At 44.2% G+C, this 24,328-nt stretch overlaps 1 protein-coding gene across 1 annotated transcript in view; it reads right to left on the bottom strand.

The window, feature by feature from the left end:
* The window catches only part of cep112 (centrosomal protein 112), a 395,959-nt gene that overhangs the window by 314,111 nt on the left and 57,520 nt on the right, over positions 1 to 24,328 (bottom strand). The window contains exons 8-10 of the mRNA XM_084329136.1: positions 17,414 to 17,491; positions 2,976 to 3,023; positions 2,783 to 2,851 (exon numbers count right to left, since the gene is read on the bottom strand). Of these exons, the coding sequence (XP_084185262.1) occupies positions 2,783 to 2,851; positions 2,976 to 3,023; positions 17,414 to 17,491 (195 nt within the window). The remainder of the gene's footprint in view (positions 1 to 2,782; positions 2,852 to 2,975; positions 3,024 to 17,413; positions 17,492 to 24,328) is intronic.

Genomic DNA, 24,328 nt, shown 5'->3' with positions numbered 1-24,328 from the left:
AATAAGTCCCGAGTCCGTGCTGCTCTTATTGCAAACAGCCGGGCTGGATGCTGGATTTTGCTAGAAGCATATGTAGCTGCAGAGCCGCAGAGCCAGCGGCGCTTTCAGGTCTGGTCACAGCTTTCAGCCGTTGGGTGGGGGGGCGCTGTTGAGCGGACCTGACCTGAAAGCGCCGCTGGCTCTGCGGCTCTGCAGCTGCATGCTATTCGCAAATCCACTGCTGCCGCCGTCCTCCCGGCTCCCGCTGCAGCCGTCGTTATCATAACACTACACGCATATCATAATGTTTACAGCAAACTGTAGTTGATCACCAGGTATGTTTTATTAACGTAGAATAATTCATATAAGAAAAACGATAGGGACATCTCTTACCTTTCTCCACTGGTTAAAAATGCCAGGAACTGAAATTGAAACTTGCTGTGCGCCGCGGTGATATGTGTTTATTATGAAATGACAATTGCGTGTTGACACGCCCACTGCGCGAAGCCTCCTAAATAACTTTTTCCAGTTTGCACATATCTATTATCTATGACTAATTCTATCTATTTTTAGGGGCAAATGCGATTGAAATAGTCGCACTGTGGTTACATGACGTCATTGCTATTTTAGAGCTACTCTACCGGTTACACGGTATAGTCAAAATCCATACCGTAGAGCAAATTAATACCGTTTATACCGTATACCGTCCACCCCTACTGGGGGGCCCCTATGTTGAGCGTGATGGATGAGGAGGTGCAGTTGCCTGCTCTTACCACCTGGGGTCTACCCGTCAGGAAGTCCAAGACCCACTGGCAGAGGTCATAGTTCAAGCCCAGGTCCCTGAGCTTGGCTATGAGTTTGGAGGGGACTATGGTATTGAATGCTGAGCTGTAGTCGATGAACAGCATTCTCACATAGTTCCCCTGCCTCTTGTCCAGGTGTGATGCTGCTGTGTGCAGCACATGGGCTATGGCGTCCTCCGTGGACCTGTTGGGGCAATATGCAAATTGCAGGGGGTCCAGGTTGATGGGGAGGGAGGAACAGATGTAGCCCTTCACTAGCTTCTCAAAGCACTTCATGGCTATGGAGGTAAGAGCTACAGGGCGGTAGTCGTTGAGGCAAGCGGGCGTAGATTTTTTGGGTACAGGGATAATGGTGGACTTCTTCAGACAGGTGGGGATGACAGCCTGTTCTAAGGACAGGTTAAAGATGTCAGTGAATACCGGGGCCAGTTGGTCGGCACAGACTTTTAGGACACAGCCGGGGATGCCGTCCGGTCCTGCTGCCTTCCTGATATTCACTTACTTAAAGGTCCTCCTCACCTCATGTTCTGTTATTCTGAACACTGAATCTCCATCCAAGGAGATGTCACTGTTCAGTTTGAGGGAGGTGCCTTTGTAATCTGTCATCGTTCTGAGGCCCTGCCTCAGTCTAGAGTCAGCCTGTTCAAACTGAAGTTCAACTTTATCCCTTTAACGCCGTTTTGCCTCTATTACTGCTCTCCTGACGTTGTATCTCGCCACCTTGTGGTCATTCATGTTGCCTGTCACAAGCCCGGCGTTGTAGGCTGAAGTGCGCACTTTCAGAGCCTCATGGACGGATTTATCTACCCAGGGCTTTTGATTTGGGTAAACTCTAATTGTGGTAGAGGGGATTGTTTCTTCTACCAGAGTACAAACAAAGTCAAGCACCGTTTCAGTGTATTCGTTAATATTGGCTGTGTTATCACGGAACACACTCCAGTCTGTGCATTCCAGTGCAGCCTGGAGTGTCTCCTCGGAGGGGACATGTGATGCAAGGCTTCTATCCTCCCTACAACCGGCCAGTGGGGGGCATATGCGAGCAACGTTCAAGACAGGGGAGGGGAGAATTGGCACAATGGGAAAAAGTGGATAAAGAAAAAAGAAAATACAGCATCAGGCTATTCTAAAAGTATTGATACTAATACTGATACTAATAAAAAGAGTATTGAACCGTTTTAACAGCTGGGTATCGAGATACCTTTCTAGTATCTGTATCATGCAACACTAGTAGACATTTATTTTGACATTCTGATTTAAGAACTTTCTAAATAAAAGTAAATTTATCTGACTGCTTGAATTAATTGATGAAAAAGTAGCCATGTGCAGTAATATAGATTATAAAATTGAGGATGTAATATATTATTGAGCTGCATCGCGAATGATGCATCGTAGAATCGAATCGTGAGGCCAGTGAAGATTCACAGCTCTAGTATCAGCCCCATATCCTATATGAGTATCTGAAACTGATAACAGTATCTGAAACTGACCTGTTTTAGCCTGGTATCAGCCCCATATCCTATATGAGTATCTGAAACTGATAACAGTATCTGAAACTGACCTGTTTTAGCCTGGTATCAGCCCCATATCCTATATGAGTATCTGAAACTGACACCCTGTTTTAGCCTGGTATCAGCCCCATATCCTATATGAGTATCTGAAACTGATAATCTGTTTTAGCCTGGTATCAGCCCCATATCCTATACAAGTATCTGAAACTGATAACCTGTTTTAGCCTGGTATCAGCCCCATATCCTATACGAGTATCGGAAACTGATAACCTGTTTTAGTCTGGTATCAGCCCCATATCCTATACCAGTATTGGTGACATCCCTCGTCCATCATGATAACCTCTTATGACGCATATAATAGGACACGGCTAACATTTTTACAATATGGCAATGGAAATGATCTTTGAAGCTTTCATTGGACTCCACATCCATCTATGACCAGGTCTTTGGTAGCACATGTAAATGCTAATCAGCCTACACTCTAGTACCTACCCCATTGCTCTGTATAAGTAGTGGGCCTTGGTCATCAGTGCTATTGTTCCTCAAGCTTGACGTGAAAATCTACAGAGACACACAGAGAAAGAAAGAGAGAGAGATGGTTGAGTGGGAGGAGTATAGGAGTTCAGACGGCAACGCTCTCGTCGACACCTGTCCTGAATCTCTAGGGACCCTTGAAGAAACTTACCGGAGACAGAGGAATGGGATTCTCCCTCAAATACCTGGGGTTTTCAATCTGAAAAATAAAAGAGAAATAAAAGAAAAACATAAATGTATTCTTTCTCTTGTTTCTCCTTGTCCTTTCCTGAACAAAACCCTCACCATCACCACCAAGCTAAACCAACAAACCCACCCACCCCCACCTCTAACCTCCACCCTCGATTTGTCATAAACAATGCAAGGGGAACATCAAAGGCCTGGCGCTGTGACTAGTCTCTTCCCTCAACTCTGTCTGTTTACAGAGAGAGAGAGACAGAGGGAGAGACAGATGGAGAGAGAGAGGGATATAGACAGAGGGAGAGAGACAGAGGGAGAGAGAGAGGAAGAGGGAGAGTGTGCGGCTAGTCCCGTTTCCCACTTACTGCCTTTTTCTTTCTCCCATCCCAAGATTACCCTTTTTGTCAACACTACCAAACCGCTGATCTGTAAGCCCCCCCCCCCCCCGTTTATTGGCGGACATATCAGTTCCTCTTTGATGACACACAGGGACAAATGTAGAGATGAAGACAGAAGAACTGAAACCACTTGAAAGTGAGTGGGATGTGAACAAACTGAATTTGCAGCATTACATCAATAGAGCTTGTTAAGTGAGAGACAAACACAACACACACGCACAAATGAAAACCAAATTGTTTGTTGACAACCTGTTATTTTCACCCTGTTCCTGTCTGTTGTTGTGGCCCCATTGCTTTGCTGTAAATTCACACAAACCTCTCTCTCTCTCTCTCATATACACTGGGGCTGTATGTGGAGGCTGCCAACTTAGGCTGAGGTTACACCTTTCGTATCATTTCGTATTGTTTTCTTATACGTATCGCCGCGTATCGCCGCGACGTCATGCGCCTCGAGTCACACTTTCGTTTTTTTTCTCGTTTTTGTCAGCCGAGCACACTGATGTAGTACACTGCCAAAGCAGTAGGTGGCAGTAGGTGGCAAACATGAAGGCAATTTCAACCAATCAGAACAAATGTGCCAATACACTTCCTGGTGGTGTCAGGATCACAGCCTTTTCAAAAGGAGATGATCTCACTTTGGAGATGACGGAAAACAATGTCCAGTAAACAGTGCTGCTGCTAATCTCTTCTACATGGAGGAGGAGATAGAAGAGGAGGGGTAATAGAGGGAGATGAGGAGGAGGAAGAGGAGAGGATGGGAGACAGTGAGAGTAGGAGAGCGTGAGAGGAGAGAGTGAGAGGAGAGAAAGTAAGAGGAGTGAGATGAGGAGAGTGAGAGAAGATAGAGTAAGAGGAGTGAGATGAGATGAGATGAGAGAGTGAGAGGAGATAGTGAGAGAAGGAGAGAGTGAGATGAGATAGAGTGAGAGAAGAGAGAGTGAGAGGAGGAGAGAGATATTTTGGTTCCAAAAAAAGATTTAAAGGGGAGGGGGGTGCAGGACCTGAAAGGACCCCAGGAGACTAAAAATATCCCTCAGTAGTACAAACATACTGCTGCTGCTCGGTAAGGGGGGGGGGGGGTAAATGAAAACAAAGATACAGTACAAACATACTGCTGCTGCTCGGTGAGGGGGGGGGGGGTAAATGTAAACAAAGATACAGTACAAACATACTGCTGCTGCTCGGTGAGGGGGGGGGGGGTAAATGAAAACAAAGATACAGTACAAACATACTGCTGCTGCTCGGTGAGGGGGGGGGGGGGTAAATGTAAACAAAGATACAGTACAAACATACTGCTGCTGCTCGGTGAGGGGGGGGGGGGGTAAATGAAAACAAAGATACAGTACAAACACACTGCTGCTGCTCGGTGAGGGGGGGGTGGGTAAATGAAAACAAAGATACAGTACAAACATACTGCTGCTGCTCGGTGAGGGGGGGGGGGGGGTAAATGAAAACAAAGATACAGTACAAACATACTGCTGCTGCTCGGTGAGGGGGGGGGGGGGTAAATGAAAACAAAGATACAGTACAAACACACTGCTGCTGCTCGGTGAGGGGGGGGGGGGGTAAATGAAAACAAAGATACAGTACAAACATACTGCTGCTGCTCGGTGAGGGGGGTGGGTAAATGAAAACAAAGATACAGTACAAACATACTGCTGCTGCTCGGTGAGGGGGGGGGTGGGTAAATGAAAACAAAGATACAGTACAAACATACTGCTGCTGCTCGGTGAGGGGGTAAATGAAAACAAAGATACAGTACAAACATACTGCTGCTGGGAGGTAGATGAAAAGAAGTCTTACTGATGATGAGACGGACACATTGTTAGTTGACATACTGTAAGCAAGAGGAGACATCCTGATGTAGCTAACGAGCATGCTGACACACACACACACTCAGACACACACCCACACTTATGCAAACCTGTGCAGTTTCAAATGAAGGAAAGGAAGGAAACCCTTTTTTGTAAGTACATTATTATACATACAGTATATGAGGAATGCATCCTCTGCATGTAACTCATCCTAACTATTAAGGAGCGGTGTGTCGCCACAGTGCAGCGCCTGGGGACCGGCCTCTGTTGTGACGCCAGAGCCTCGGTCAGGGGCGATGGCAGGAGTATGTACCTAGCCAGCATGTCTTTTACAGTGTGGGGAGGAAACCCACACGACCACAGGGAAAGAACATGCAAACTCCACACAGAAAGGCCTCCCGCCGGGGGGTTCAAACCCAGGACCTTCTCGCTGTGAGGCAGCAGTGCTGCTAACCACTGCACCACCGTGCCGCACCACCACCACCAACGTGCATGGTGAAAGGCAACGATTGAATATTTAAATTCGGCATTGGCTCCGCGATCCCCGTTTACTTAGCAATCAATCCATCAATATGGTTCTAAAATACTCCCCAGCACTGAGAGAAGAAAGAGGTCTCCTTTTTATAACCGTGGACAGCTGGTCATCATGTCTGATTGAGTAGGGCCCACAGAGACGGGGACGGAACCTAGACTAAATGATTGAGTAGGGCCCACAGAGACGGGGACGGAACCTAGACTAAATGATTGAGTAGGGCCCACAGAGACGGGGACGGAACCTAGACTAAATGATTGAGTAGGGCCCACAGAGACGGGGACGGAACCTAGACTAAATGATTGAGTAGGGCCCACAGAGACGGGGACGGAACCTAGACTAAATGATTGAGTAGGGCCCACAGAGACGGGGACGGAACCTAGACTAAATGATTGAGTAGGGCCCACAGAGACGGGGACGGAACCTAGACTAAATGATGAGTAGGGCCCACAGAGACGGGGACGGAACCTAGACTAAATGATGTGGCGCAATGCTGGCTAGAGTCAGACTAAACTTGGAACTTGGACCTTGTGTGTCTTAAGTGTGCGCGCCACGTGTGCCTGTGCCTATATGTACCACGTTTCCGTACGTGCGCGCGCATGCTCATTTCCACGTGTGCGAGTGTGTTCACTCTGCCCCGTGTGCCCACATACATGGTGCCAAGTGTATATAAGTGCATGTGTGTCCGGCCTCAGTGCTGGCAGGGCGTCCTGTGTCATTGGTTGTGACGTGGATGGATGGATGGTGGCTGTAGAGCAGACGGAGGAGAGGAAGGCCTCTCTCCACATCAAAAGGCCCTGGGCACTCTAGCCAAACAAACACTGGCTGATGGATGTGTTCCTAACGCTGTTGAGCAACACATCTCACTCTGTACACACAGAGAAATGGATGGCTAAGTAGCAGGGACGAAGATGGATATAGAGGACGATGATGATGATGATAAAAAGCCCCACAGTAGACTCTTCACCAGAAGAGTGCCTTGGCCCTTTTTTCCTTTTTAGATTTGCTGTGTAATGCGTTTTATTTAGTCCAGAGGGTTTTCTTACAGACAGGTAAAACTAATATGATTCACTGCCCTCTTTGTGCTGCGAAGATTAAACTGTAGATAGGCAAGTCATCAGACAACACGCACACATTCATGCGGGCGGACACACACACACACACACACGTGCAGGTGTGCACACACATACCCACATGCAAACACACCTAAAAGACAGATGCTAGTATAGTCAGCTATGTTTTTTTTCTAGTCTACCACATTTTTCCTTGGAGATGAAAGGGGCTTATCCGGGTCTGAGTTATTCTACATTCTACTATCCCACTGGACCAGACTGACTGAACAACAAACACCCTGACTATGTCTATATGAACACTGTAGACATCACATTACACATAAACACTACTGTAGCCATCACATTACACATATACACTACTATAACCATCACATTACACATAAACACTACTATAACCATCACATTACACATAAACACTACTGTAGCCATCACATTACACATATACACTACTATAACCATCACATTACACATAAACACTACTATAACCATCACATTACACATAAACACTACTATAACCATCACATTACACATATACACTACTATAACCATCACATTACACATATACACTACTATAACCATCACATTACACATAAACACTACTATAACCATCACATTACACATAAACACTACTGCAGCCATCACATTACACATATACACTACTATAACCATCACATTACACATATACACTACTATAACCATCACATTACACATAAACACTACTATAACCATCACATTACACATAAACACTACTATAACCATCACATTACACATAAACACTACTATAACCATCACATTACACATAAACACTACTGCAGCCATCACATTACACATAAACACTACTATAACCATCACATTACACGTAAACACTACTATAACCATCACATTACACGTAAACACTACTATACTATACTACTATAATGCTTTGAGAAGCTAGTGAAGGGCTACATCTGTTCCTCCCTCCCCATCAACCTGGACCCTCTGCAATTTGCATATCGCCCCAACAGGTCCACGGAGGACGCCATAGCCCATGTGCTGCACACAGCAGCATCACACCTGGACAAGAGGCAGGGGAACTATGTGAGAATGCTGTTCATCGACTACAGCTCAGCATTCAATACCATAGTCCCCTCCAAACTCATAGCCAAGCTCAGGGACCTGGGCTTGAACTATGACCTCTGCCAGTGAGTCTTGGACTTCCTGACGGGCAGACCCCAGGTGGTAAGAGCAGGCATCTGCACCTCCTCATCCATCACGCTCAACATAGGGGCCCACCAGGGCTGTGTTCTGAGCCCCCTCCTCTACTCCCTGTACACACATGACTGCGTAGCACAGCGGAACAACAACACCATCATCAAATTTGCTGATGACACAGTAGTGGTGGGCCTGATCTCTGCCAACGACGAAAGGGCCTACCTGGAAGAGGTAGAGAACCTGTCACAGTGGTGTCAGGAGAACTGCCTCTCCCTGAACGTCAGCAAAACAAGAGATGATTGTGGACTTCAGGAGGTCGGGGGTCAAGGACTACAGCCCCCTCAGCATCGACGGGGCACCGGTTGAGAGAGTGAACAGTTTCAAGTACCTCGGAGCCCACATATCCGAGGATTTGACATGGACCACACACATTGACAGTGTTGTGAAGAAGGCACGACAACGCCTCTACTTCCTCAGGCGCCTAAGGAAGTTCCAAGTCAGTCAGAAGATCCTTAGGAACTTCTACTCATGTACAATAGAGAGCATCCTGACTGGCAACATCACCTCCTGGTTTGGGAATAGCACTGCACAAGACCGTAGCAGACTACAAAGAGTGACACGTTCAGCCGAACGCACAATTGGAGGGGGGCTTCCCACCCTCCAGAACATTTACAACAAGCGGTGCAAGGGGAAGGCTAAGAGAATTATTAAGGACTCGAGCCACCCGAACAACTGCCTCTTTGAACTGCTGCGGTCAGGCAAGCGATACCGGAGTCTTAAGGCGAGCACAGAAAGACTCAGAAGAAGCTTCTATCCCCAGGCCATCAGGCTGCTAAACGAACAATAAACACTATGCAACAACCATCAAATGCACACAGCACACACACCCACACGCACACACTCACTTAAACAAACAACACACTGCAGCACCCACTCTCCACACTTTAGATCACACAAACACACTTTATATTTATTGATAAAGGATTTGCACTACAACTCGTACACCTACTGTAAATTGTACCTAAATTGCACCTCATCCCATTTCTGCCTTGCACTATATAGTATTGTATATTAGTACACTGCACAGTATTGTATATTATATGGTAACTCAGTTACGTCTATTCTGCATCGAACATTGTACATATGTCTATACTGAACACTGTGACCTCATTTTTTTCACTTCTAATTTACATGCTATACTATGTTTTTATTTCATACTTATCTTGTCTTGCACAGTCTCTGGAGCGTAACAGTAAGAAGCATTTTGTATAAAAGTATTCTGTACTTCTGTATGACAACTATTAAAGAAACTTGAAACTTGAAAACCATCACATTACACAAACACTTCTGTAGCCATCACATTACACATAAACACTACTATAACCATCACATTACACATAAACACTACTGTAGCCATCACATTACACACAAACACTACTGTAGCCATCACATTACACATAAACACTACTATAACCATCACATTACACATACACACTACTATAACCATCACATTACACATAAACACTACTATAACCATCACATTACACAAACACTACTGTAGCCATCACATTACACATAAACACTACTGTAGCCATCACATTACACATAAACACTACTATAACCATCACATTACACATACACACTACTATAACCATCACATTACACATAAACACTACTATAACCATCACATTACACATAAACACTACTATAACCATCACATTACACAAACACTGCAGCCATCACATTACACAAACACTACAGCCATCACATTACACATAAACACTACTGCAGCCATCACAATACACATAAACACTACTGCAGCCATCACATTACACATAAACACTACTGCAGCCATCACATTACACAAACACTACAGCCATCACATTACACATAAACACTACTGCAGCCATCACATTACACATAAACACTACTGTAGCCATCACATTACACATAAACACTACTGCAGCCATCACATTACACATAAACACTACTATAACCATCACATTACACATAAACACTACAGTACACATCACATTACACATATACACTACTGCAGCCATCACATTACACATAAACACTACTGAAGCCATCACATTACACATAAACACTACTGCAGCCATCACATTACACACAAACACTACTGTAGCCATCACATTACACATAAACACTACTGCAGCCATCACATTACACATAAACACTACTGTAGCCATCACATTACACATATACACTACTGCAGCCATCACATTACACATATACACTACTGCAGCCATCACATTACACATAAACACTACTATAACCATCACATTACACATAAACACTACTGCAGCCATCACATTACACATAAACACTACTGCAGCCATCACATTACACATAAACACTACAGTACACATCACATTACACATAAACACTACACATCACACATAAACACTACTGTAGCCATCACATTACACATAAACACTACTGTAGCCATCACATTACACATAAACACTACTATAACCATCACATTACACATAAACACTACTGCAGCCATCACATTACACATAAACACTACTGCAGCCATCACATTACACATAAACACTACTATAACCATCATCACATTACACATAAACACTACTGTAGCCATCACATTACACAAACACTACTGTAGCCATCACAGTACACATAAACACTACTATAACCATCACATTACACATAAACTCTACTGTAGCCATCACAATAATAATAATAATAATTAGGGCTGGGACTTTATCACATTAATTTCGATTAACTACAGAAATAATTAAAAGATGATTTTTCTTTATTGTGTACGGATGTTACCTTTCAAAGGAGACCAGACTCATTCATGTGCTATAAGTATAAAGTATAATAAATCGCAAATAACCTTTTTTTTTTCATAAAAGAAAAAGAGAAATTGAGATCAAGAGTTTTTATTTGTTCAATGGTCAACTCTTCTGGAATGTACTTGAAAGTACTGCGTTTTACTTTTACCTCGAAAGTGCTTGAGTTTACAAAAGGTCCTTTGCGCTATATATATTATTCCTAAAATGTCTGCACTTTTAAAAATTGCAATGATCAGTTGGTCTGTGTAGTAGCTAATACAGGGTGTTGCTGCTTAAACGTATGTAGTTTCAAGTTTCTTTAATAGTTGTCATACAGAAGTACAGAATACTTTCATACAAAATGCTTCTTACTGTTACGCTCCAGAGACTGTGCTAGACAAGATAGTATCAAATAACATAGTATAGCATGTAATTTAGAAGAAGAAAATGAGGTCACAGTGTTCGGTATAGACATATGTACAATGTTCTGAGTTACCATATAATATACAATATGCAGTGTACTAATGTACAGTACTATATAGTGCAAAGCAGAAATGGGATGAGGTACAATTTAGGTACAATTTACAGTAAGGTGTACGAGTTGTAGTGCAATCCTTCATCAATAAATATAAAGTGTGGGGAGTGGGTGCTACAGTGTGTTTGTTTAAAGTGGGTGTGTGCTATAAAGTGTGTGGAGTGGGTGCTACAGTGTGTTTGTTTAAAGTGAGTGTGTGCGTGTGGATGTGTGTGCTATGTGCGTTTGGTGGTTGTTGTTGTGTAGTGTTCATTCATTGTTCGTTTTGCAGCCTGATGGCCTGGGGATAGAAGCTTCTTCTGAGTCTTTCTGTGCTCGCCTTGAGACTCCGGTATCGCTTGCCTGACCGCAGCAGTTCAAAGAGGCAGTTGTTCGGGTGACTGGAGTCTTTAATGATTCTCTTAGCCTTGCCCTTGCAACGCTTGTTGTAAATGTTCTGGAGGGTGGGGAGCCCCCCTCCAATTGTGCGTTCGGCTGAACGTGTCACTCTTTGTAGTCTGCTTCGGTCTTGTGCAGTGCTATTCCCAAACCAGGAGGTGATGTTGCCGGTCAAGATGCTCTCTATTGTACATGAGTAGAAGTTCTTAAGGATCTTCTGACTGACTTGGAACTTCCTTAGGCGCCTGAGGAAGTAGAGGCGTTGTCGTGCCTTCTTCACAACACTGTCAATGTGTGTGGTCCATGTCAAGTCCTCGGATATGTAGGCTCCGAGGTACTTAAAGCTGTTGACTCTCTCAACCGGTGCCCCGTCGATGCTGAGGGGGCTGTAGTCCTTGACCCCCGACCTCCTGAAGTCCACAATCATCTCCTTTGTTTTGCTGACGTTCAGGGAGAGGCTGTTTTCCTGGCACCATCCCGCCAGGACCTTGACCTCTTCCAGGTAGGCCCTCTCGTCGTTGGCAGAGATCAGGCCCACCACCACTGTGTCGTCAGCAAATTTGATGATTGTATTGCTACTCCGCTGAGCCACACAGTCGTGTGTGTACAGGGAGTAGAGGAGGGGACTCAGAACACAGCCCTGGGGGGCCCCTATGTTGAGGGTGATGGATGAGGAGGTGCAGTTGCCTGCTCTCACCACCTGGGGTCTGCCAGTCAGGAAGTCCAAGACCCACTGGCAGAGGTCATAGTTCAAGCCCAGGTCCCTGAGCTTGGCTATGAGTATGGAGGGGACTATGGTATTGAATGCCGAGCTGTAGTCGATGAATAGCATTCTCACATAGTTCCCCTGCCTCTTGTCCAGGTGTGATGCTGCTGTGTGCAGCACATGGGCTATGGCGTCCTCCGTGGACCTGTTGGGGCGGTATGCAAATTGCAGGGGGTCCATGTTGATGGGGAGGGAGGAGCAGATGTAGCCCTTTACTAGCTTCTCAAAGCACTTCATGGCTATGGAGGTGAGAGCTACAGGGCGGTAGTCGTTGAGGCAAGCAGGCTTGGATTTTTTGGGTACAGGGATAATAGTGGACTTCTTCAGGCAGGTGGGGATGACAGCCTGTTCTAAGGACAGGTTAAATATGTCAGTGAATACTGGGGCCAGTTGGTCGGCACAGACTTTTAGGACGCGGCCGGGGATGCCGTCCGGACCTGCTGCCTTCCTGATATTCACTTTTTTAAAGGTCCGCCTCACCTCATGCTCTGTTACCCTGAACACTGCGCCTCCATCAGCAGCCGACCCACCCCCCCCCCCCCCCATTGCCGTGGCTTGTGAGCTGGTGTTGTTATTACCAGCATCAAACCTCGCATAGAAGGTATTGAGGTCATTTGCTAAGGAGATGTCACTGTTCAGTTTGAGGGAGGCGCCTTTGTAGTCTGTCATCGTTTTGAGCCCCTGCCACATAGCTCTAGAGTCAGCTTGTTCAAACTGGAGTTCAATTTTATTTACATTTATTTATTTACATTTATGTATAATGTATATTCATTGATTCACTCGTATACCAACATTTATTTGAATTGAAAGATTTTGCTTTTCGCATCAAATATTGATATGCGATTAAAATGTGATTAATTTCGATTAATTAACTATAAAGTCTCAAATTAATTCGATTACAATTTTTAATCAAGTCCCACCACTAATAATAATAATTCATTTTATTTATATAGCGCTTCTCAAGAACCCGAAGTCGCTGACAATAGGCAGAGAAACAAAGTAAAACAAAGAAGAAAAAAAAAGGGAACCAAAGACCATGGGGGAAATAGGGGAAAGGAGCATGAGATACACAGAAACATAGAGCCACAATAACAAACATCAAACAGGTTGGAGGGGGGGGGGTTATGGGTGGGGGGGTTGAAGACTAGGGAGAACAGGTGGGTTTTGAGGCGGGATTTGAAGGTGGAGAGTGTGGGGGAGTCTCTGATGGACTGGGGGAGGGAGTTCCAGAGTCGGGGTGCAGTGCGAAGTGAGAAGGCCCGATCACCAAGGTTTTTAAGTTTGGATGATGGGACAGTGAGGGAGGCAGTGGAGGAGGACCGGAGGGAACGGTGGGGGCGGTAGGGAAGGAGCTCAGTCAGGTAGGGGGGCCAGGCTGTGGAGGGCTTTGAAGGTGAGGAGTAGTGTTTTGAAGTTGATGCGTTCCTTGATCGGGATCCAGCGGAGAGAGTGGAGGACAGCAGTGATGTGCTCACGGGACCGGGTGTTTGTAAGGAGGCGGGCGGCTGAGTTTTGGACCATCTGCCGTTTATGGAGGGAGCGGGAGGTGATGCCAGTGAGGGAGTTGCAATAGTCCAGGCGGGAGGAGATGAAGGCGTGTATGAGAGATTCAGCAGCAGGGGGGGAGGCAGTGTTGAATTTTGGCAATGTTGCTGAGGTGAAAGTATGATGTTTTAACAATGGAGCGGACATGGGGGTCAAATGAGAGGGTGGGGTCGAGGATGACACCGAGGTTGCGGACTAGGGGGGAAGGGGTGATGGTGGAATCATTGATGGTAAGTGTGATGGGTCTGCTGAGGGTGGTTTTTGTGCCGATGATGAAAAGTTCCGTTGTGTCGCTGTTTAGGTTGAGAAGGTTGTGAGTCATCCAGGTTTGAAGTTCGGAGATGCAGGACTCAATGTGAGTGAGGGGAGGGTTGTGGGGGGATTGTGTACTGATGTATATTTGGGTGTCATCAGCGTAACAGTGGAAGTTGAGGTTGTATTTACGAATGATGTGACCAAGGGGGAGAATGTAGCAGATAAAGAGCAGGGGGCCGATGACTGAGCCTTGGGGGACCCCCTGTGTGACTGAGGAGGGAGAAGAGGTGTGGCCGGAGAGGGAGATGAATTGATGTCTGTCAGTGAGATAGGAGGAAAACCAGGCAAGTGCGGTGCCCTCAACACCCAGTTGGTGCAGCCTTTGGAGAAGGATGGAGTGACACACTCCATGTGTCAAAGGCTGCACTAAGATCGAGTAGGATCAGGATGTTGAGGGCACCAGAATCGGCGGAGATGAGGAGGTCGTTGATGACTTTAACCAGTGCAGTTTCGGTGCTGTGAGCAGGACGGAAGCCAGACTGCAGAGGTTCATAGAGGGTGTTGGACTGGAGATGGGAGTGGAGTTGGGAGGCAGCAATGTGCTTAAGTGTTTTAGAAAAGAAAGGGAGATTGGTGATGGGGCGGTAGTTGGAGAGGTTGGATGAGTCGAGGGTGGGTTATTTGAGGACAGGGGTGACCGCAGCGAGTTTATAGAGGGAGGGGACATGGCCTAGGGATAGTGACACATGACACATAAACACTACAGTAGACATCACATTACACATAAACACTACTGTAGCCATCACATTACACATAAACACTACTGTAGCCATCACATTACACACAAACACTACTGTAGCCATCACATTACACATAAACACTACTATAGCCATCACATTACACATAAACACTACTGCAGCCATCACATTACACATAAACACTACTGCAGCCATCACATTACACATATACACTACTGCAGCCATCACATTACACATAAACACTACTATAACCATCACATTACACATAAACACTACTATAACCATCACATTACACATAAACACTACTGTAGCCATCACATTACACATAAACACTACTGCAGCCATCACATTATACATAAACACTACTATAACCATCACATTACACATAAACACTACTATAACCATCACATTACACATAAACACTACTGTAGCCATCACATTACACATAAACACTACTATAACCATCACATTACACATACACACTACTGCAGCCATCACATTACACATAAACACTACTATAACCATCACATTACACATAAACACTACTATAACCATCACATTACACAAACACTACTGTAGACATCACATTACACATAAACACTACTGTAGCCATCACATTACACATACACACTACTGCAGCCATCACATTACACATAAACACTACTATAACCATCACATTACACATAAACACTACTATAACCATCACATTACACAAACACTACTGTAGACATCACATTACACACAAACACTACTGTAGCCATCACATTACACATAAACACTACTGTAGCCATCACATTACACATAAACACTACTATAACCATCACATTACACATAAACACTACTGTAGCCATCACATTACACATAAACACTACTGTAGCCATCACATTACACATAAACACTACTGTAGCCATCACATTACACAAACACTTCTGTAGCCATCACATTACACATAATGACCACTGTAGCCATTACATTACACATAAAGGCTTGAATAAACCAATACAGAATGCTGCATAACACCCAAAGCACTAGTAATGATGTAGTAGAAAAAGTAATGTTTGACTCTACAACCCTTCTTTAAGAAGAACTGGCCACTTTGGAGCAGTTTCAAATTGTGAGTGAGTGAGTGAGTGAGTGAGTGAGTGAGTGAGTGAGTGAGTGAGTGAGTGAGTGAGTGAGTGAGTGAGTGAGTGAGTGAGTGAGTGAGAGTCCTATCATGCAAGTGTGCTTGTGTTTCAGTGAGTAGTACCTGTATACCTGTGAGTTTGAGTGAGCGTGTGTGCCTGTGTGTGTGTGTGTGTGTATAGGAACATTTGTTGATCTGAGAGATGGAGGCTGGGGGAGCGTTGCCAAGTGCTGCCTCTTATCAGCGCCTCAACACAGAACAACGCTTCACGTCTACTGAGAGATACCTCAGATTACCCCAGCATGGGACAGAGAGAGGTAGAGAGACAGATGATAGGGAGAGCGAGAGGGAGGGAGATTAATACAGGAGAAAGAGAGAGGTAAAGGGAAGAAGAGAGGGGAGGGATTAATACAGAGGGAGAGACAAAGACGGGGAGAAAAGGAGAGATGGCATGAAAGAAAGTAAAGGATAACGGTGTAAAGTAGGCTGAAAGAAGCAAAGGCATAGAGAGAGGAGAAAGAGACACAGACAAGAAGAAGCTCAGTAGAAAAACAGAAATACGATGGGAACACAGGACAAAGAGAGAGGGAACACAGGACAGAGAGGGAACACAGGACAAAGAGAGAGGGAACACAGGACAGAGAGAGGGAACACATGACAAAGAGAGAGGGAACACAGGACAAAGAGAGATGGAACACAGGACAAAGAGAGAGGGAACACAGGACAAAGAGAGAGGGAACACAGGACAAAGAGAGATGGAACACAGGACAAAGAGAGAGGGAACACAGGACAGAGAGAGGGAACACAGGACAAAGAGAGAGGGAACACAGGACAAAGAGAGAGATGCAGGTGAAGGAGATTTGGAATAAATAAAGGAATAAAGGGTGAAGTGCTTATGAAGGCCCCCTGGGCACTGGGGTGGCCACTCCAGACAAAGATAGGGGGGTCAACACACACATCTTAAAATGCTCAGTTTACACAATGCTCCGTTCTCTACCCTCCCACAAGAGCAGAAAGAGGTGACTGGGGTTCACAACGTGGGTAAGGGCTTCTTCACTCCATATTTCAAGATATCTACTATTGCTGCTTTTTCAGATTCATTGTTGCAGTTGACGGGAGCTTAGTGGTAGTACTATACAGCGTGCTTAGTGGTAGTACTATACAGCGTGCTGACAAGTGCGTATGTAACCCAGCCCTCCAGACGTGCTCATGCACCCACCCCCAGGTTCCAGCTGTTCAGGCGAACCTCCAGGTCACTGTCATCAGGAAACACCTCTGCCTTCATCCTCTCTTCTGCCTGTGGAGGGAGAGAGATGGAGATACAGTATGGGTGTGGTTAACAGAGAAAAGGTGAACGTTGTGGGCAAAATACGGTAGGTTAGATTGGGGGTATCCAAACGTTTGTTTTAATGTCAAGGACCCTAAAATTGATTAAGCCATAGACCTTTGTCTCAGGGACCCCTATAAGACTTTTGTGTTGGATATGATTTAGTACAGAACAGTCTAGGAGAGGGTGATATATATGATGAAACTGTTCTCTAGTGAGTGACATAAGTCAAATTAAACTATTTCAAATTTCTCTGCTAGAACCCCATCAAGGAGCCCAAGGGATCCCGGGACCTGACTTTGGTAACCAATGTATTATTAGATCAAAGTAAAAAGACATTCAGGTCTAGTGGTAGACACAGTTTTGGTTCTTTAAAACCACTAACTCCTGATTTCCAGGGGTTGCGAAGACATTTCAGTTTTAACCACCTAGTGCCTACTTTTGGAAACATTTTAAAAACAGTAAAAGGTTTTCGTTTTATTTATTTGTGTGTAGAGAATAGTCGTCATCATGTTATACTCCCAATCATGTCATGTAGGCTCGCACATACCGCATTAAATCAACTGCAAACATGACTCTGGGAAAATACATTAATCTGGTGGGTTTAGTATAATTAGCTGTGCAATCAAATCAGTTTGCTAACATTTTAGGAAATGTGTGTGAAGTCCTCAACTTCAAGTAGTGAGGAAACATTCATACTGATAGTGATGTTTAACTCATGTCTGCCTCGCTGACAAAGTTGCTATGGCTGCACTGTCAATGGTTCTTATTAAAAGAGCAAAAAAATATACAAAAATGCACTACATTTAAATGTATTCCAAAGTAATTTAGGTCTTGAACTGTAGGTTAAATAGGCTTCAAATAGAAACTGGTAGTAATAGGAGTGCAAATTGCAATGGCAACTCCTTTAACATGTTGACAACAAATCCATTACACAACAAATGTATTATAAACTACTAGGAAGTAGATTTGTTTAATTCATTGAAACATGAAAGATCAGTACAATGGCAAATTGAAAACTCCTTAAAGGAACACGCCGGACGCCCCAGTGGCGAACCACATAATGCGCTGAGTCCTTCTGCGCCATCAGCAGGGGTTGCTTGGGAAGCTCTGAAGGCTTTTGTGAGGGGTCACGTAATTCAATATGCATCATATAAGAAAAAGCAGAACGCCAAAAAAATGGGCGATTTAGAAAAAATGCTGCTGGTTGCGGAGGGTCAGCTCAAACAAAAAATATCACCAAATAACTTAAGGCTTGTAACTCAATTAAAGTATGAGTATAATTGTATCCTTTCACAGAAGGTCGAGTTTGGATTGTTTAGGGCCAGGCAGAATTACTTTGAATCGGGGGACAAAGCCGGGAAGTTGCTGGCCAGGTATATTAAACACAAGGAGTCATCATCCACTATTTCGGCTATTCAGGTACAGGGGGGAGCCGTCGTGACTAAGGCTAGTGATATTAACAATACTTTCAAAGAATACTACATGGGTCTTTACACTTCCTCTTCCAAGGCGACACAGCAGGAAATTCCTTTATTTTTTAGCGGGCTGGATCTACCTACATTAGACGCGGCTCAACGTGAGTATTTAGACGCCCCAATAACAGAAGATGAAATAGCAGAGGTTATTAGGAAATTGCCGTCCGGTAAAGCGCCGGGGCCTGATGGTCTTACAGCTGAGTTCTTTAAATGCTTCTCAACAGAGTTGACACCTCTACTGCAGAGTATGTATATTGAAGCTTTGGATAGAGGCTATTTACCCCCCACCCTATCACAGGCCTTGATATCTTTAATATTGAAAAAAGATAAGGAACCCTCCGAGTGCAAGAATTATCGTCCAATTTCCCTGATTTCCCAGGATGTAAAAGTGCTTTCCAAAATACTGGCAAACCGTTTGGATGGAGTAATATCCTCCCTGGTGCATCCTGACCAAGTTGGGTTTATTCGCAAAAGAAATTCGTCTGATAACGTCAGACGCCTTATCAATGTAATGTGGGCAGTCAGTAGCGATAATGAACCAACGGCCGCCATCTCACTGGACGCGGAAAAGGCGTTTGACAGCGTAGAATGGGAGTACTTATTTTCAACCCTGGAGGCGTTTGGTTTCGGTCAGACCTTTATAAAATGGGTGAAGTTGTTGTATAACCAACCGGAGGCAGCGGTGCAAACAAATGGGATAATCTCCTCATATTTCAAACTAGGCCACGGGACACGCCAAGGGTCACCCCTTTCTCCTTTGCTCTTCTGTTTAGCGCTTGAGCCCCTGGCAGCAGCTATACGTAAGGACCCAAGTTTCCCTGGAGTTACAGTGGGGGGCACGGCCCAAAAACGTATGCTTTATGCAGATGACATTTTGCTTTTTGTTACAGACCCAGGCAATGCTGTACCCGCACTACTCAAGACAATAGATACGTTCTCAAGATTTTCAGGGTATAAGGTTAATTGGTCGAAGTCGGAGGCTCTTCCCCTAACGTCCTACTGCCCCAAATCACTATTTAAAGATGGCTCCTTTCAGTGGCCTGAAAAGGGTATTCGGTATCTAGGGATTCTTTTCCCCAAGCAAGTAAACGACATTGTTAGTGTCAACTTTGACCCACTACTAGGCAAAATCTCAGCGGATGTGGAGAGATGGGCTCCCCTTTTCTTGTCACTATGGGGCAAGGTTAATGTTCTTAAGATGAACTGCATTGCCAGAGTAAACTACCTCCTCCAGTCACTGCCGATAGCAATACCTAGCAAGTATTTTAAACAATTTGATAGAATATGCAACACATTCCTGTGGAACGGTAAAAGACCCAGGATGCGTATTGGTAAACTACAACAGCCTGTGGACAGAGGTGGCCTGGGTCTCCCCAAATTATTACTATATCATTATGCTTACAGTTTCAGACATATGACACAGTGGGCCCTGCCCCCTGAGAGAGCGCCTCCATGGTACATAATGGAGCAGTCGGTATACACACGGCTGCCCCCACTGTCGTATATTACAGCTAAATTACCACCAACTGCCCGAACTCACCCTATTATCTCTCACATACAGGCCGTATGGAAGAAGGTGTCTCGCATCTTTCATATCAACCCACATTTAAGCCTGTCAGCAGGCTTATGGGCCAACCCAAAATTGTGTATATGCAGATCCCCCTTTATGTGGAAGGAATGGATAGACAAAGGCATCCTCACCCTGGGGGACCTCTATGAAGACGATGCATTAAAATCTTTTGAAAAACTGACAAACAATATCAGCTGGCCAACAATCAATTTTGGAGATATTTACAATTGAGGCATCTTCTCATAGGCACATTTGGCTCGCCACAGACCCTCCCCCAGGGTACAGACCTGCTGAAAAAGATTTTGGCTATTTCTGGGTTGGGAAATGAGGCCTCGGTCTACTATTCCATGTTTATCGACAGGGAGGGCAGTGGGATATCCTCTGCTCTCAAAATAGTCTGGGAAAAGGATCTAGGGGTCACATTTGAGCAAGAGGACTGGGATATAATCTCGGGGATCCCCAAACAGGTGTCCAGGGATATTAGAACAAGGCTAATACAATTCAAGATCTTCCACCGCATTTATTGGACCCCCTCTAAAATGTATAGACTGGGCCTGAAAGAGAACCCAGATTGCTGGAAATGTCACACAGGGGAGGGGGACCTAGTCCATGCACTCTGGTCATGTCCGAAAATCAGAGACTTCTGGAGTAACATACATGACTACATCACAGAGGTCACAGGGACGGAGTATGATTTCTGTTCTGGTTTATATATCCTGGGGGATCCCTGCAGTCTTAGCCATATCGCAAAGCCCCTAGCTGATTGGATACAGACTAGTATTATGATAGGCAAACAGATCATAATGAGAGGCTGGAAGGCACCAGAAGGCCCGTCATTCCGAGAGTGGAGTGGAGAACTGGGTAGGGTAGCTGCCTATGAGAAAATATCTTTTAGTTTAGGAGAGAAAGGAGACAAATATATTAGCAAATGGGGGAAATATTTGCAATTTCACTCACTATAAAAGGAGGAGGGGCACACTTGTCTAAGACAGCGACGATGCACATGAGTATATAATACCTGACAAATGCACCATGTTTATGTAGACAAGAATGGCTCTATGTTTTAACACTTTGGCTGCCGGAAAACGCCTAAACACGTCATTCCCGGCCATGCTCAAGTTGCCGAAGACGCTTTACAGCGTCTTTAATATCAATATTTCAAAAATCTGGGATCGGATTCATATTTCCCCTCCGCTGGCCTGAGATCCACCAGGAGGACCCACTGAGCTCTCTGGCGGTTCAGGAGCGCCATCTGGTGGCCGATCGGCACAATCGCTTAACAGGAAGTGCTATGGAGATTGTGCTGGTCGGCCGTATTACTTCCGGGCACTAGCTATAGGTTCCGGGACTCGATCTCGACACACTACATAGCGATCGATTGCCAATAACTCGATAAACAACATGATTTGGACGTATATACCATTATACAAGCTGGAGATGGACCGGGTAAATCGACATCCCATAATGGTAAAATTTCTACTCTACGATGATCGCCCAACGGCGCGCGGAGACTGGGGTGAGTTTTAGCGTGTAAAGTTACCGTCTTCGATACTAACTGCTATTATCAACATTTGACCCACATTAGATGATTGGTATAACGCTGCCCACGGAATTATAAACGCCCCCTAGCCCATCCGGTCAACATCAGATGACGTGTAGTAACTTCTAGAAGTACGTCTAGTTGGAATTTTTTATATCGCGCTGATTGCCATAAAACTGTATTGCATCATCAATATAATGTATTTGGGGCTATAGATCACGTTCTGGAGAAAGCTGCAGAAAGAGATGAAAACATACTTATACATTAGACCATACTTTACTATGAATATGTGAATGAAAAAGTTTAACGTTGCTACACAATGAACAATACATATAGGACTTTGAATGGGCCCTAATAATGGCAATGTAGCAATAGAATTTAAAAAGTTATAGCCCTGCAAAGAAGGGGACTTTCTCTATAGACAAATAGAGCCGGCAACCTACGGTTGATAATGAATTTAACCCATGGCAGCCAAAGTGTTAATGTAGATTTATTTTTTCGTTTGGTGTTTTCTTTCTGTTTTGGTACTACTTCCCATTATATTCTCGGCTTAGTCTAATTTATCTTTCTATTTTTTATTTATTTTTTGTTATGGTAGAATTTTTCGTTTGTTTAGGTTTACTTATTCTAATGTCTTTATTTTTATTTTTTTTCTGTCTTCCCCCCATATGGGGGGTATCAGTGTAACCTAGACGTTAGGGGTCCAGGTGTCTATGTTGTCCTTCAGGACTGACCCATGCTGATGCAAAATATGTCATTCATTGTATTGTCCTGAAGTACTGTGTGCAAAAAGAAAAAATATGCAATAAAGTATAAATCATAAAAAAATAATGCGCTGAGTCACGGCACGGCCGACCCGGGTTCGATTCCCGGACCCATCGTTATTTGACAAATGTCTTCCCCCCACTCTGTCTCCCGTTCCTCCTCTCTCTCTCTCTCTCTCTACTGGACTGCCCAGTAGTAAAAAGCGATAAACGCTAAAAAATAAATATAAAAAAAAAAAAAGGGGGACACGCCAACATTATGGGAAATGTTCTTACAGTCTTCTCCAGAGTCAGAGAAGATGGGACAAGAAAATAGATACCAATTTCCTTTAAATAAGTTAAAAAGAATGGACCTCATTCTCTAACATTTTCGTAAGTGTCTTCATAAATATCTTCTTAAGAACTTACAAACTTAAGAAAGATCCCGACTGGATTCCTAAATGTGTGAAAATGTGTTCTTAAACAGCCAAAGTGTTCTCAGCTGCGCTCCCTCAAATGAAGAATGCCACCGCTTCTTAAATTGAATGTGCATTCTCGTTACACCTGAATTTGCATACATAAACACCCACCAGCTCCTTATAATAATAATAATTCCTTACATTCATATAGCGCTTTTCTAGACACTCAAAGCACTCCCCACAATGTAGGGTCGAAATTGCCTCCTTCACCACCAATGGTAGCACCCAACCTTGGGCTACGCAGGCTCAATGGCTGCCATACTGGCACCAGGCACATCACACTACACAATGGCTGTATAAGAGCATGCAACCACAGGACCGTGTGCACACAGAATCCACAGGCAATGCGAAAGCAATTTGCAACTGATCAAATTTAGATTAGAGTAAAATGTATTGTCATCATACAGCAAAAGTACAGTACAACGGAAATAAGTTTGGCATCTAACCAGAATACAAATGTAACAGTAAAGTGCAATAGTAATATACAATGTACAGGTGATTAAACTGGGTATAAAATATATTTAGTACTACTGAGTAATAGTGCTCATCAGATGCATGTACAGAGTTGCAGTATTAATATGTACAGTGATACAGGTATAAAAACCCTATAGTAGTAAGTCATACTGGCCAGCAGCGTAACTAGTAAGAGTAGGTAAGGGATATGTACAGATATATAATATCTAATGATATGCAAAAGGGATTATATGCAAGTATGTGCAGACAGATGTGCACATATACGGTAAGAATGAATGTATATATATATATATATATATATATATTTAACCAAACCAAAAAAGAAATTCTCTCTTCTGTCAGTCAACAGGAAAATTAGCATTGTTGTTTCTCCAGTACTGGAAAAGGGCTGTCAGAGTATTGTTGGTCTTTTAACCCTTTCACTACCACACTACAGAAGGTTAACCTTTCACTAACACACTACAGACGGTAAACAGTCTGTAGTGTGGTAGTGAAAGGGTTAACCTTCTGTAGTGTGGTTGTG

The sequence above is a fragment of the Notolepis coatsorum genome (assembly GCF_963971535.1).
Source record: "Notolepis coatsorum genome assembly, chromosome: 14".
NCBI lineage: Eukaryota > Metazoa > Chordata > Actinopteri > Aulopiformes > Paralepididae > Notolepis > Notolepis coatsorum.
This window is presented reverse-complemented; position numbering and strand designations above follow the sequence as displayed.